This window comes from Homalodisca vitripennis, chromosome 2 (assembly GCF_021130785.1).
Source record: "Homalodisca vitripennis isolate AUS2020 chromosome 2, UT_GWSS_2.1, whole genome shotgun sequence".
In the NCBI taxonomy this organism is placed as follows: Eukaryota; Metazoa; Arthropoda; class Insecta; order Hemiptera; family Cicadellidae; genus Homalodisca; species Homalodisca vitripennis.
In genome coordinates this window covers 111209591-111225510 of record NC_060208.1, presented here as the reverse complement: position 1 = coordinate 111225510, position 15920 = coordinate 111209591, and the positions used below count along the sequence as shown (strand labels likewise).

The 15920-nt window shown below is 33.8% G+C and overlaps 1 protein-coding gene across 4 annotated transcripts in view; it reads left to right on the top strand.

The window, feature by feature from the left end:
* Nucleotides 1–15920, top strand: part of LOC124354601 (obscurin) — a 103253-nt gene that overhangs the window by 76690 nt on the left and 10643 nt on the right. For all 4 annotated transcript variants that reach the window (XM_046805186.1, XM_046805185.1, XM_046805184.1 and 1 more), the window contains 9 exons: nucleotides 114–344; nucleotides 1152–1299; nucleotides 7542–7736; nucleotides 8054–8163; nucleotides 8386–8541; nucleotides 10929–11074; nucleotides 11193–11357; nucleotides 12448–12628; nucleotides 15036–15203. In XM_046805186.1, the coding sequence (XP_046661142.1) occupies nucleotides 114–344; nucleotides 1152–1299; nucleotides 7542–7736; nucleotides 8054–8163; nucleotides 8386–8541; nucleotides 10929–11074; nucleotides 11193–11357; nucleotides 12448–12628; nucleotides 15036–15203 (1500 nt within the window). The remainder of the gene's footprint in view (nucleotides 1–113; nucleotides 345–1151; nucleotides 1300–7541; nucleotides 7737–8053; nucleotides 8164–8385; nucleotides 8542–10928; nucleotides 11075–11192; nucleotides 11358–12447; nucleotides 12629–15035; nucleotides 15204–15920) is intronic.

Genomic DNA, 15920 nt, shown 5'->3' with positions numbered 1-15920 from the left:
ACATCCACAAAATAACTAATATGTAGAGGATGAAAATGCTCTAATTTTATGGGCCTGCCTCAAGCAACTTGTATTGTGTGGTTCTGGTGAGAGGAGATGTGTCTGGTTTCTAGGGACTGGTACAGCAATGCGTCATGTCGTACATGGTATCGTCGCATGCCACTGGAGGGCGCCTACACCCACCCCTCTAAGATGGTGTACCCACCAGGGCGAGAATATACCCCCGATGCTACACCCCCACCGGACCGCACCCCAAAGTCCACCACTCCCCGTACTTGGGAGGACCACATTCCCTCCCGCCAACCCTTGGACTACGAGCTGGGCCTCATCAAGTCCGAGAGCCAGTGAGTCATTGCGATAATATAACTGTCTAATTTCTGTCATTACTTGTGATTCTGCTTGGTAATATGAGCAAAATAGGATGGATTGGTCTGGACAAGATAAATATTGGGCCAGTATGTGAATTTTGTAACACATTGATGTAAGTACATTATTATTATTATAACATCCCAAACTTATTGTTGTAATGTGTAATTCATCAAGTCCTGTTCTAGAACGAATCGAGATAGATATATAAACAGCTGAGCATTGTATGTTGGCAGAATCGAGATAGATATATAAACACCTAAGCATATGTTGGCAGTTCTTACGATCATAATCTTTTGCAATGTTGTGTTGTGTTTCAAAGTCGTTTTGAACAAATATTGTTGCCAATTTATATTCTGGTTCATTGAAGTCTTTGCTTTAGGAACAGACAATAACATTGATGAATGTTTCTAAAACATTTGAGAGACACTTATAAAATTTGTAATAAACAAACTTTAATGAAACAGTTTTTCCTAGTCTCAAAAAATTATCTTGAAAGGCCTACCAGTTTTAATGCTCTTGTTGAATTTAAAATAAATTCCTTAACTTTAAAGTTTTATCTTAAATCACTTTGCTATCTTTAGAAGAAAAAATTGTCAAAACCCCTAAAAAAAAGAAAGTTTTATACAATTAAAATAAATTATTTTCATCAATATTGCAAATCAACTACATAAATAAAAAAACTGTTTAATTAATCAAAGGAAACAGTAAGAATAGTACATTTTATTTCTTCTACTATTGTGGAATAAGATAAGAATGGTTGTGACATACACTGCTCTTTATAGCTACCAGAGTGGGCCGGACACTTACTTGCTGCAGCTGCGAGATGTGGACTTCCCTGTGCGGCTGCGAGAGTATATGAAGGTGGCAGCTGACCGCTGTCCACTCTCGCGTGACTACAATGACCGTGACAACCCTCACATTGATTGGCGTGTAAGTTTTGTGGCTCACCTCTATTTATTAATCAATCATTTCAAATTTCCTACGTCATTACCCATGTTTGTAAAACAAAGTAAAGATGTACCGATACTGTAGTACAAAACTTTTCTGTATTACAAAGTTTTACATTGTCCTACAGTCTTACAAAATCATATAGTACTGACTGACTATATAGAAATAAGCAAGAAACTTTCATATAAAGTCCTGGTCATAAATTTGAGACTCAAGCTGACATACTTTTTCTTATCTATTGTAAAAACTACGTTGGAATATTAATCAATCAATCAATCAATCAAATCCATCTTTATTCAAACATATACATTGAGTACAGTGGGTTTTGCGTCATAACAATATGTGTATAATGAGAGTAGTTTTCAGTTCATAGAGACTCTCCAGTCCTGAAACTCCTGTATGGTGTATATGGATCGGTCTAATAGCCAGTCTGAGAGTGCTTTCTTGATCTGTTTTATCCTGATAGTTTCTGAGTAGGTTCTTTTGGGTAGCCGGTTTGAAGAAGGCAGCACCATCGTAATAAGAAGGCTTCTTTTCATACAAAGCTGAGTCGATGTGCCTGTAGTTGAAAGTTGTTGTCTGTTTCGGGTGTTGTAGTTATGTTTGATCCACCAATCTGGCTTGGTCTGATCTTAACGCATATATTATAACTTCACGTATGTATAGTGAGGTTATTGTCAAAATCTTGAAATCCTTTAAAAAGCTTCCCTGCAGGAGCAGGGAGTCTTGGGGTGGTTTTTAGTCCTTTTAATGTTCGTATTGCTCTTTTTTGTAATTACTAACACCACTTTGCAGATTTGTTGCGCTTGTGCCTCCCCATACTACGAGCCCATATCTTAGGTGTGCTTCAAACAACGAGTAATAGGCAGTCAGCGCTGTTTCTTTGTCACTTATCTGCACTAGTCTTCGCACGAGCATATAGCCCCGCAGTTTAGTTAGTTTTTTGACATAGATGGTCCACTTGTAAGGTCCAGGAAAGGGTGTTGTCCAATAATGATGATGCCTAAGTACTTATTTGATGACACAGTTTCTAGTTCTGGTAGTCCACAATAATTTATTTGAAACTGTTGTGAATATGAGTTGATTAGTTTTTGTCTCATTAAGCAACTAGGTCATTTTTTGTAGCCGTACTGTTTTTTGCCATATTGAAGAGCAATATAACTGCTTTTACTTCAAGGTCTTTTTTCCATTTTTTTGTTTGGCGATAATTAGGGCAGTGTCATCAGCAAACATCACTGCTTCACAATATTCCTCTTGAGTATTTGGGAAGTCATTCAGCTCTAGAAGTATGTAAAGCACGTGGTCCAAGTACAGATCCCTGAGAAAACGTACGCCTCTGCACATTGATAAAGCTTTCAGATTTTCTACTCTCTGTATTTTGTTTGTTTACCTTACAGGTGAGCTCTACTGTTTTTGTTTTCTCTGTCACTCAGGTAGCTTTTTAAACCATTTTGCTTCTTTTTCCTGTTATACCAAGGATATTAAGTTTTTCTTTCTAAAATAAGTTTAAATGATCAATGCAGTCGAATGCTTTAACTGAAATCTAAACAGTATGCTGGTTGCTATTTGGCCATGTTTCCAGTTTATCAATAAAAAAAGCTTTCAAAAACAAGTTTGTGCTAAAACCGCTGTTGTTTGTTGACCTGTTCTTTATGAATCCATGTTGTCTTGTCTAGTCAGAAGGTCATGCTGTTGGAGATGCTGTTTTAAGTCTGCCAAGTACCACTCGTTCTAAGATTTTTGAGAAATTTTATGTCAGTGATATGGGCCGTAGTTGACTGCTTCAGTTAGTTTTTGCCGCTTTTATGCTTAGGGTAGACCTTGGCCACGTTTCAGACAGCTTGGGAAGATTGCCTTCATTTAGGGATTTGTTGATTAGTGTTGTGAGGGGTGCTATAATTTCATTTTTTTTTACAGAATTTAATTGACTATAGAAGTTACTCTTCATCTTCTCCAGCTGAAGTTTTTGGTTTCATTGTATTAATAATGTTTCTTACTTCTTCCTTCAAGTGGCGTTAGAGAGAGAAACTGCAGTTTTTGGTCAAATGGGTGCTGCGTGTCAGATTCTACAGTGTTTCCATGTTTGGTTTCTTATTATGGATAAAGTGGTTTTCTCTGCTATTGTGGAAAAAAACTTATTTAGAGAGTTAGTTGGCAATACTGTCAGGTGTACTGTATATCTCTCCTTCTACACTTATGCTATCTCTGGGAGGGAGGTGGTCAGTACTTTGTCTTTTCTCTCAGAGTTTTAATTACTTTCCATAGAGCTTTAGGCTTATTGTCAGCTTTATTTACAATGTTTCCGAATTGTTTTTCCTTTCATTAGCTCCTTTAACTTGTTAGGTCATATGCCCTTTTTCTTGATCGCAGTTTCTCTTTTTGTCTTCGGGATTAGCCCTGTAATTATTTCTTTATTAAGTGCTTCAAAGGTAGATTCTTTTAAGTGTATCACAGTCAAGTTTCCATATGCGTTTTATGGTGTATTTCTTCGTTTTCTTATTGCTTTTCAATGGGCATTGCCTGTGTCAATGGCAAATTTCATCACAGCACTGAATGCATTAAAAGCTGATTCTGTGTCTGCTGCCCCCATAACTTGTACCCAATCTTGAGCAGCCCCAGTAATATATCTTAGTTTGTTCATTGTACTCTGACTGAAAAACCCTCCTTGTACTCTGTGATTGATCATTCTGTGTTTCCATCTGGACAATACTCACCTGTGCTGTATGGTCTGATAGCCCTGTTTTAATAACTCTATGTGAATATTTCATCCTCACATAGATTAGTACAAATAAAGTCTATAGATGCTCTGACTGTGGGTATGTAGTCCGTGTCAGGGGGTAGTTTTTAATCTTTGTTAAAATTGTATCCCTCCAAAGCCACTTTTAAATAGATACTGTCACTACTGTTTTGTCAAATTGTTCTACATTTACATCTCCCATAAATAACAATTGGGTTACTTGGATTGTGAATTTTATTTAATTTCTCTATCATAAATCTCAGCTGAATTTCCAGTGTGCTGTTTGGAGGTCTGTAGAATACCCATAGATGTGTAGGTTGCATTCATTAAGATTAATTTTAATTAATACAGACTCACACAGCAGCTCAGAGTCTAGGGTCCGAGATGGATGTAACACTAACATTGGCTGCTAAGTACTGTAGCTAGAAAAGATAGCAACTCCACCACCTTTGTCTTTCTATGATGGGATCTTGTAAAATCCCTCCCCCCAAAATAAGTTTATATTCTGGTATTCTTGTGTTGTTTCAATTTCTCACTGTTTTAGTCCAATGTTTTCTGTTAAGATTAGGATATCCGGGTTCGTATATGTAAAAGAAAATGGTGATAGTCTTTCAATCTTATTTTTTTGAGTCCGTCTATATTTTGATGTAGCTATTTTTATTTTGCCGATTGTTTTTTTGCAATTTAGTATTTTTTATTACGACTCTCTTGTTTTACTTCATTTTTTCCTTCCATTCCTCTGTCTCAATTCTAAAAAAGAAATTCCAGGCTGATTATTTCCTCCCCTGTGATATCCTTTAATAACTGAAGTCATTTTCAGGTATTGGTTCATTGTGTGCGATTGTCTGTCAGGTAGTTTGTAGCTTTCAATTCAATTCAACATGTAGAAATAATTTGAAATACAGGCACTATTTCATTTCAAACTGGCTTCGATTTCAAACATTTGATACACCTGGAGCCAAAGACCAAAAGTATTAGAAACATTAAACCATTGCAGGTGGTGAAAAACTTTAGGATGTGACATCTCTTGGCTGGTTGTTTACAATGAGAGACAGTGGCTTTCAGATTGATTATGATCAAGTCCCAGTGTTGCAATGAAATGAATATTTTTGATAGTATCAGGAATTTTTTGGCAGTTGAACATGTTTGTTTTTTTATTTATTTTAGGAAGTTTAACCATTTTTGTTTATTTTGACTCACTAATCACAGTTTTTTACGAAAATTTTCTTTTTATTTCTAATTTTTGGCTTTTATTATTTACAGAAGGCATATGTGAATAACATCTAGTGATCAATTATTATCAGAAGGGACCAGTTCAATATTTGAGCTGTTACAATTCAAATTCGGATCTTCAATAACTTTTGGTTCTACAATAGAATTAGAAAGTAATTCGATGAGATTAGTATCCGTAGAATAATTTTACAAGCATGGATGAGGTTCTTCACTAGCAAGTAAAACCAGTTTGAAATCATAATAAGAATAAAAGCTCTTATTGTCTGAGTGGCTTACAATTTATGATTCTGTGGCAAAGTTTGTGATTAAAGATGCATTTTATTGCCAAATAATCCATAATTTAAATGCTCTTTTGTTTCAAAAAAGTCCAAATTCGATCATCAAGGTCAAACAAGGAAAATATCAAAATGTTTTGAATCATCCTGAAGTACGGTATAAATATGTTTGAATTATTATTGAGGATGTAGGTTATTAAAACAACTTTTAAATCCAATAAAGGTCAAAATGTTTGACTCTTGATACCCAAATATTCCAAAACATTACAACAAAAACGGTTACTAATATATTTGTTCATTTGTACATTATCAGGACTAGCACATGCTATTCTGACACCCTATGCAAATGCATAACAGGTTCAAAGTTAACGAAGAACACAAGAGCATAGAAGTTAGTTTTGGCCAGCAAAGCATGGAGTTCCAGTTTTATGAGTAAATTACAATTGAAAAAAACTGATCTCAATGGTTATATTCTGGTTCCATCACATCTTGGTTCCTGTCTTTATCCACAGAAAACACAAAATGCAACTTCCTTAACACAACATTTTTTATTTTTCTACGCTTGTTTAAAACTTCAAGAGACAGGTTTTATCTTCAGAATACAGAATACAGAAAGCTTTATTCATGATCATCAAGAACAGAATAGTTGTCAATCAATAATAAAAATAATAAGTTATAAAACATAACATTGAAAGGAAAGAACAAAAATTAACAACAAAAACATTACAAGTCAGGAGTTGAGAATGTCATAAAACTCATCGAGACTGTAGATAGAGTTCTTCACCAGCCACTTGTGTAGTCTTCTTTTTAGAGTTTTAGCGTTGCCGGTCTTGATGGCATCAGGAAGGGAGTTCAGAAGCTTGGTTCCAGCAAATGATGGTTTTTTGGTGAAGAGCGTTGTTCTATGAGCTGGTAGACGGTGAGCTTGAGCCTGTCTAGTGTAGTAGTTGTGCACCTCACTGTTTCTCGGGAAGTTTTGCTTGGAAGCATATATGATGACTTCGATGATGTAAATTGAAGTCACAGTGAGAATGTCGAGTTCAGTAAAAGATTCTCTGCAGCTGTCTCGGGAAGAGAGGTCGGCCATGATTCTTATGGCCCGCTTCTGCAAGATTAGTACCCTCTGGAGATTACCATTTGAAGAACTCCCCCAAAGGATGATTCCATACCGAAGATGGCTCTCAAAGAGAGAGTGGTAGGCTATTTTTAGAGCAGATGTTGTGCCCGTAGCTTTTATCCTTTTGAGAGCAAAGAGAGCAGAGCTGAGCTTTGAGCTAAGGTAATCAATGTGGCAACTCCATGTAAGATTTTGGTCTAATATCATACCTAAATGTTTAAGCTCATCCACTTTTTCTAGATCTGGTGGGCCTGATATGTGGTCTTTATGTCTGCCCTAGTGCAAGGAGTTTTGTTTTGGATGGGTTGAAAACAAGGATGGCTTCAACCTTCTGTGTCACTGGGTGTTTTTGGGTTTTATCAGTTCATGAAGTGATAATAATTAAGAGACCAGTAGTGTATCTAGGAATAAATCTAATTTCTGTAGCAGGGGGAATTCTTGGAAGGAATAAAAGGTTATAAATAATAGGATAAATATATATATATATATATATATATATATATATATATATATAATATATATATAAATATATATATATATATATATATATATATATATATATATATATATATAAAATAGGAATAAAAGGAATAAATAGGATATGGAATACAGAAAGTATACATCTTAAAATATTTGGAAGAGACAGGATTGTAATACAGTTTAAAAACAGCCCAAACTATTAATTTTTATCCCTTGAGAACAAAAATAAATGCAACAGGAAATGCATGCAAAAATGTAAGGAGCTGTTTTAGTTTGTCAGTTGTCAATGTGAGCAAAATCAACTGCAAATAGTGCAAATAATTATATTGGCTGTATCGCACATTTGTGAACAAACTGATAAACAAACATTGTATCCGAACAGATGCCAGTGATCCGAGAGCGGCGACGTTTCACAGACATCATGGACGAGGAGATCGATGACGAGCGGAAGGAGCGTATCAACCGCTATGGTTCTCCCGACACCTACACACTGCGGCGACTGCGACATGAACTGGGCACAAGGCCAGAGTCACACGTGGAAGCTGAGGCACTGCTCTCGGCCAGGCGTGAGGGCATGGTGAGATACATCAAAGTTGTTCCTGAAGAATATATCAAAAAGATCTGGTCCATAAATTACATAAATCTGTCTTAACATTTTGTTTAGGCATGAAGGCAATTTTGATAATAAAACAAGTTTATTTTTAATGATTTGAAAGTATTATCTGAGAAAGTATACCAAAATAATATTTGCACTCCTTGTTTTCGACATTGTGTTAATTTACATAAGTTTAGCCCAGGAGATTATTTACATTTTGTAATACCGTTATTAATTTGTAGTGAAATAGTTCATCCCTTGTATTACAGTTTACAGAAACAAATATGTTATTGTCTCAGGCTCCCTTCTTCAGGGAGAAACCACAGATTCTGCCGATAGAAGAGGACAAGCCTGCCCAGCTGGTCTGTTATGCCGTAGGGGATCCCAGGCCCATTGTCCAGTGGTTCAAGTCAGTATTACTATCTTGTTATTATTTTTCTACTTTAATTAAATTTGCTAATATTACAATAATTTTGAAGATTTTCTGTTAGATGTATTTTGCTTCATGATTCATTAATTTTTCTTCATGATTAAAATTATATGAATTAGGGTCTTTTTCAATAAATGAATAACTACGAGGATGATTTTTAAAAACTGCTTATTATCTTTATATTGTACTTTTTGTACAAAGGAACGACATGGTGATAACGGAGAGTCACAGGGTCAAGATCCTAGAGGATGATCTTGGTAGATCTATCTTGCGATTTGGTCCTGCACACGCCATAGACATGGGCATCTACAAGGTGACAGCTCGCAACAAGAGTGGGCAGACAATAGCACGTTGCAGGCAAGTTCGACCAGGCTTTAATTAACAGTGCAATACTATTTCACTTTAATAAGCTAATTGCTGTTACAGTTATAGTTAGTTATATTATTGAAATCTTGTATGTAAGAGTTTATTTTGAGTAATAATACTAAAATTTCTTAAAAACCGTTATGCTCAGTATTTTACGAAAAGTCGTTCAGTTGTTTTTAAAATCTTGTGTGTGAACAGTACTTGTTACTACTTCCCATTTTTTGTCGTTTGGCTGATTTAGCTGCTTATTAGTCTAGTAATAGTGATAGAAATAGCTTTAGTTCTAGCCCTGAGTTAGAGCAGTTATTATAAAAGTTAAATTCAACACTTTTGTGTGAAAAATGTTTCGTTTTTAATTTTAGCTTAGATATTTTAAATTTTTTAATGTGAAACCAAATTATCATTTCCAAGTTTCTATTGACCAAGGTATTAGCGTGAGATGTTTACATATAATTCAAAATCACGTTTAAACAGTTTTGAAATTAAATGCGTACAGTGTAAAATTTTATCAAAAAGTGTGAAGAAACATGTTTTTGTAAAAAAAAGGAATAATGTTATAAAATAACTGAAGAACTTACACAAAACATTAACAAATAAACACTTTTTTTATTATTTGTTATCCATCAGCATTGCATTAATGTACTCGTGGTCATTTAACCTTTTGGGATCCATAGGCAAACTCAGTCCGACATCGCTATCTCGGCCGTTCCAGTCCAAGGTCGAACTCAGTCCAATATCTGTTGCAACATGTACATCTAAGTCATTCTGACTCATATTTGTTCGATGTAACGTCTCTGTAGATCTTATGAAAGTGTTTAAATAACCAGACACAAGTTACCTTCCTCTACGGTTTTACTTTCGGCATTATTACGACGCATAGTTGAAAACCTGCATAGTCTTTATTTTCAACAGACCAACAACTTGTAGCATCTGCTGCTGTTTAGTTAAAGATTTGTTTTAAATTTGTTTGTTTAGGAATATATTCAGATGTGTTATGATTATTCAGTTGTCAACAAGAAACATTTAAAGTAAGTTTTCATTTTTAACTGAAATGGCGTCAACGAGCCGAGGTGATGCAGTTGTTTTGCTTGATGAAGACATTGAGGATGCACAGTTTAATTTTGATAGTTGACTTTTGTAATACAATTTATTGGTTTATAGTGATATGTTCATATGGAATATTGAAATGTAGGCATATTCACTTTAAATTAATTGGACCTGGTGGGGAAAAAATGGACCCCCCAAAAAAGTTGTCAAACTGAAAATTGTTAAATAATGATAAGAAATTTAATTTTGGATTTATTGATTTATGTCTCCATTCGTCTAAAATTACTTTAAGTTTATCACTATTTTTCATTAATTTTCTTACAAAATATTCACTTTTATAATTTTAAATTAAATTATTATGAAATTTCATGAATACTGAACCCTAGAGTATAGTCTTCAAAATAGTCTAATAATAGTACAATGCAAGTCCGGAAAATTGATATCTTTTTATATTTAATAACAGTTATTTTATTAACTGTTATTAAATAACTTTAATAATATTAAATAGTTTTAATAACTTTATTTTATATGTAAGATTTTATCATAATGGGTTACTGGTTTATCTAAATCTTCCACAAAGAAATGTCCTGCCAATGAAGACAACACAGCTTGTGATAACTTAAGTGGTCGGTTACAATGCAATGCAAGTTCTTGAATTTTTGGTAATTCATAAAAAACATTGTTATTGTGCATTGTCATCCACTCTCCTGACCAAATCGTCACTCATGACAGAAAATCCCCATTTTGTGTTATGTCGAGGACAATTGTTCACCCTTCATTGGACTTTCCAAAACAAGGCTTGTTGTGTTACACTTTCACATTTCATCACTCATTGAACTTTCAAATATTACAATTGATTGCAGCTCCTTTGACAATCTTAAATTTTATATAATCAATTAACTAGCCAAATCTCACAGATGGTGAGGTCATCATTTGTTATAAATGGTATAATAAATAAAGCATGCAAGATTAATAAATTGTAATGGCATCAATGTTTAGTTCACAATTTAAAGAAATAAGTGTACATGACTGGACAGCTCCGTTCCTGCAGTATTACAGTGAACATTACTTAATTTCCAGATGTACCTCATAGAACAAGAGACAAGAGAAGGTTTTCTGAGTAGTATAATATAAACAAAGATCTCAGGGATTTCTGTATTTTTTTTTTTTTTTTTTTTTTTTTTTTTTTTTTTTTTTTTTGTATTATGATAATGAACATATTATAATAATTAATGCATTTGGTGGATTACACTTCCTTGTTAACCACTTTTAGTTGGATGATTTTAAATATAAACACCTGTATAAGCCAACACTTACTCCTCGTGTTACAGGGTGGTGTTGGCAGAAACTCCACACGCTCCTGATTCCCCCGACGCCTCCGAAATCTCAGGCAATGAGATATTGCTGAGGTGGAAACTTCCCAAGATTGACGGCAACTCACCTATCATCTGCTACAATGTCCAATACAAGGAGTCAGGTATGATTTAGATCTTTTTTAGGGGTAACTCAAGAAGAACTTAAAAATTAAAATGGAAATTCAAATAGAGACATGATTCTTCAAAGTAATAAAGACATTGATTTTTATAATTTTTCAGATGATGTTGACTGGATTGATGCTGCCAGTAATATTGACCATGAGTTCTACCTTGTCCGCAACCTCAAACCTAATACCAATTACCAGTTCAGGCTTGCCTCAAGGAACAAGATAGGCTGGAGCGAGAAAGGGATACCAACAAAATCAATAAAAACTCTGGAAGAAGGTATTCATCTTCCAAGTTAATCTCATGTTAATTAAAATTGAGGGCTTTCTTTTAATGCTGGAACCTATAACTTTTGTATATACAGTATAACTCATCGTAACAGTCAAATCTTACTACCTTTTAATGGCTATTCAACTGTCCTCAGTTGAGGTATAACGACGCCAACATATGTTATCATCTTTTTGGAATGGTTAAGTTCTAAACACTATCATATAAAACTGAAGAACATATTACAACTTAAGGGTTATTCATCTTACAAGCAAATCTTTGTTAATTTACAATAATTACACTAGAATTCTCCTTACTTAAAATACAGGTATACCTTAAGACAGAGTTTTGTATTAGCTGTCATACAGAACCAACTCCCAGATCTCTTGCTCCTTTCCTCACATCCTCCATTAAGATATATGCCAGCATATTGGATAAGTTTTATTTAAAAAAATAAACTACACGTTTGTGTTTGCTACTCATTATTTACTAATGAATGACACAGTAGTAATTAAGTGCACTAATGTGTAGGCTTAATATGCCTTTAACACCAGGTTCCATTCCAACAAAGATGATTGTACTGCCAGTAAAATGTCTGTAGTTGATGTGGCTAACTTGACTGTAGAGACGAACATTTCCAATAACTACTGAAGTTGAAAGTGAAAATGTAGATTTTGCATCCTCAAGTTGATGGCAATAAGCTTGATATAACTCCTTAAAACTTAGTAAACAAATTTTTAATTGCATTTTTTTTAGGTACCTTAAGTAGTATGGAACCTCTCTTAAACAGTGCTTTCTGTACCTCAAAAGGGAACTACAATTTTTTCATGAATTAATATTTGCAGTGAAAAAGATTGCCTTTGTACTCTTCCATATTAGTTTGGTTTTGGTAACAAAATATTATGTTTACGTACTAACTTTTAAACCATATAGATCTTGAGACTTGCATTTATAGAGCCATATCTATTGAAAAGCAAATTTTATGTTCATGCCTAGAATATGCTACCAGTATGTTTTAGAAGACTTTAGAAATATTCTGGCTTTTGACAAGTATATGCCTATCAGTCGTTTAGTGAAGTAAGCTGCTATTTGTCATTTTCAGGAGCACCCAAGGTCCAGCTGTCTCGGACCATGAGACATCTCCAGGACATAGTGGAGAGTGGTCAGGAAGTTGTGCTGGAGGAGTCCAAATCCCACCTGGACTACAGGGTGGAGAAGAGTCCAATCCACTGGAGCCATGAACAGCCGACCGATAAATACAATTATATCTCGGAAATCTCAAGGTAACTGTTGTAGGTGACAATTCATCTGTTCATTCACTGGTTCAGTTTGTACTAAAAATAGAACAGAGTTGAGATGTCCCACACTGTGACAAAAACACATAAATGTGATACTTCAAGATCTTGAATTTTATGGAATTTATGCTATTAAGGTTTAATAATAAGACTTTATTCTGCATTTAATAATCCTTCATTTACTTGTAAATTATAACACTGATCAAAATTAGCTCTACAAAACAATTCAGATCTCCAGTGCCTATCTTACATATCCGTAAAAATTATCTAAAGGCTTTGATTTAAAGGCTTTCCAGCAAAATCGTTCATGAAGAACATTTTTTAACATCTTTGAATTATTTGTAAGATTTTTTCACCCTCTCCATTAGTGATTATCAATTTCCTTAACACTTTTTCATCAATTTTGCTGAGATAAATTTATTTAGTTTACACTAAATACTTATTTTGTAATAGTTGAAATCAACTTAGTCAATACATTATGTTTACTATTTGTTCAACAAATTGGCAATGTGAGATTTTAATTGATTATTATAATATATTTACAACTGTTTTATTCTTTTCATGGAAATTTTTGTAAAACAGTAATATTACGGGTGTACATAAGAACTTCAAAGGAGGGGATAAGTTCGAAGGTTGAGAGTATATTAATAAGAAAAAAGAAATTACGAATATTAAGAATATACATGTAAAAGATAACATATTTTAAGAATTTTGAAGGGTTTTAGTTGTATTTGATTAAAAATACACACATAATTAAATATATACACAAGATAAAACAGTATTTCTATCTTTTTATCCCCAAAAACCCTACTGAAAACGCCCCTGTTTGATATTATATAAATTACTGTATAATGTTGATATCAGTAACTTTTAAAAATCCTTCAATATTCAGTTTAAATTGTTATATTTTGCCTGAAAAGTTTGTTTCACAATTATAAGAAGGAATTGTTAAAATTATTGTTGACAGATGTCCAGAACTGCTCAAAGTCAAACTACCTTTCACCCATATTTAGGTACTGTTCATAACAGTAAACCAGTTTGTTGTATGAGTATTATACATTCCACTATTTATGCTATTGGTTATTAAAATAATTATGCTGCTAAAAAGAGGGCCAGACAAACGCACACTCAGTCTGTATGGGTAGAGATAAATCACTCCACAATTTAAGGCATCAGATAAAATTGAGTTACTTTTTAGATAGCTCTTAAAATGTGTTATCTTAAATTTTGTAGAATATATTTTTTACTAAACAGAAATCAACTCAAAGATTATTGTGTAAGAAGCTAGTAACATATTTTGCAGACTATTCTTTACTTTAATGTTCCTTTTCAAAAATTAACCTAATCGTCACCAAAATTTCTAGTTTTAACTTCTATTCATTTGTCATTTGAATTCATATTATACTTATCTTTTAATTGATGCTACCAACATCTATATCATACTAGCGTGCACACAATTATCAAAATCAATGTCCGTAGTCTACTTAATAAAAACACTTATGATATTATATAATGTGGCACTCTGATACTTTTTAAATGTAAATACACATACTTCAGGGTCATATTATTTAAGTCATCGTCATTAGGAAAATCAGAGGTTAAGGGAAATCGCAACTAACTCTTATTAAATTTCCTACCCGTGTAAGAATATTTCTGGTTCCAATTAATTATATTTCCAACGTCACAGCTAGGATTGCCTTGTTGCCTCGATCAAGAAAATATATACATAGGTCTTGGAAACATACTTTGGTCAAAAAGAGTTTACTTCCAGACCTTGTAATCTAATTCCAGTCTAAACTATATCATAGAAGAAGATACATATATACATGGGACTGAGAAGCCACTTTTGATCTAATGTATTTACGTTTTCACATTTGAGTCTGCCTCATTGCCCCAATTAAGAAAATATATACTTATGCAGGTATAGAATTCTTGTTGTTTTTCGGACTGTAGTCTGTAATTTCTCTGTTTTTCCTTAAGCCACTCTAGAAATCACAATATCAAGGAAACCAACCAGTTTTGAGTACCTTATGTGTACACTCAAAACACTCAGTTTTGTTCATTAAGGTGTGTAAAGTTATTTTCAATGAATTAGATATTTTAATTTGTCACTGGTGCAATATGGAGTAAAGGTTAGATAGTAAATGTGTTTCTGCTATCTGCACTACACTACTGATGCCAAATTAATACTTTCTTAAATTTGAATTTAAGCAAATGTTTCAGCCTCTTTGATGAGCTTCAGCTGAAAGTTTCAACAGTCGTTTAGTGTCAGTTAGATTTGTATTTTGGAAAATGTATATTCATAGCAATAAATGTATTAGTGTTCTCCGAATACCAATGGAAATTACCCATTCTTCACTACTGGAAGGATGTTAAATATTCAGTGGTGTCACAGGGGAAGGTTCTCAGTGGTGGTGAAGGGGATCAACAAGAGCAGCGATGAGGTGATTGTCGCCAAGCTGCTGGAGTACCGGCCAGACACGGAGATGCAGGTGGATGCAGAGTTCGAGGCCATTCGCTCACTGCGGCATGAGCGCATCGCCTGCCTCATCGAGGCATACAAGTGAGTTGACTGATATACCTATAACAGCTAACTCAATCTCTTCAGTTCAAATCCTTAGATTTGATCTTGGTTTGATTTTTGATGTTAGATTGTGCAGACTATGAAGTAAAACAACAATCTGCTGTGATATTCTATAGTCACCTAAATACGTCATCATTGGTGAATAATATTATCGGTAAGAAGAAGTGATTTATTATGAAAGATTGTGTAACACCCAACTAGTAAATGTTTAGAAGTTCTTACACTGTGAGCAATTTTACCATTCAAACATCTCTTTTGCCAATCCAATAACTATTCTTTTACAAGTTATGTTATCATTGTCAACATCAGATAGTACTAACAGGGCGGGGCTACTCTCTTGTTCAATCAACCCTTTGTATCATCAACATTGTACAATTGATAAAGAATTTCCATACTATAATCATATTTTACAGTCAAAAACAAATAATATAATGTTATTATCTATTTGTGACAGTTGATAAAGACATCTAATATGTTAGGCAATGCCCACTAATCTGAAATTCATTGTGCAGAGATCTCCAGGATCTCATTTTTAATTTATAAATCAGAGAGGCTTACTTTATTTTAAATACTCCTTATTTTATTCTCTCTGACTACTTTGTATGTGTAGTAGTTTTAAGTGGCCAAATACTAGTTTCAAGTAATTAGTGTGTTCTGGAATTAACACCACTTGGGTCTAATTTTTCCTTAGTTAAC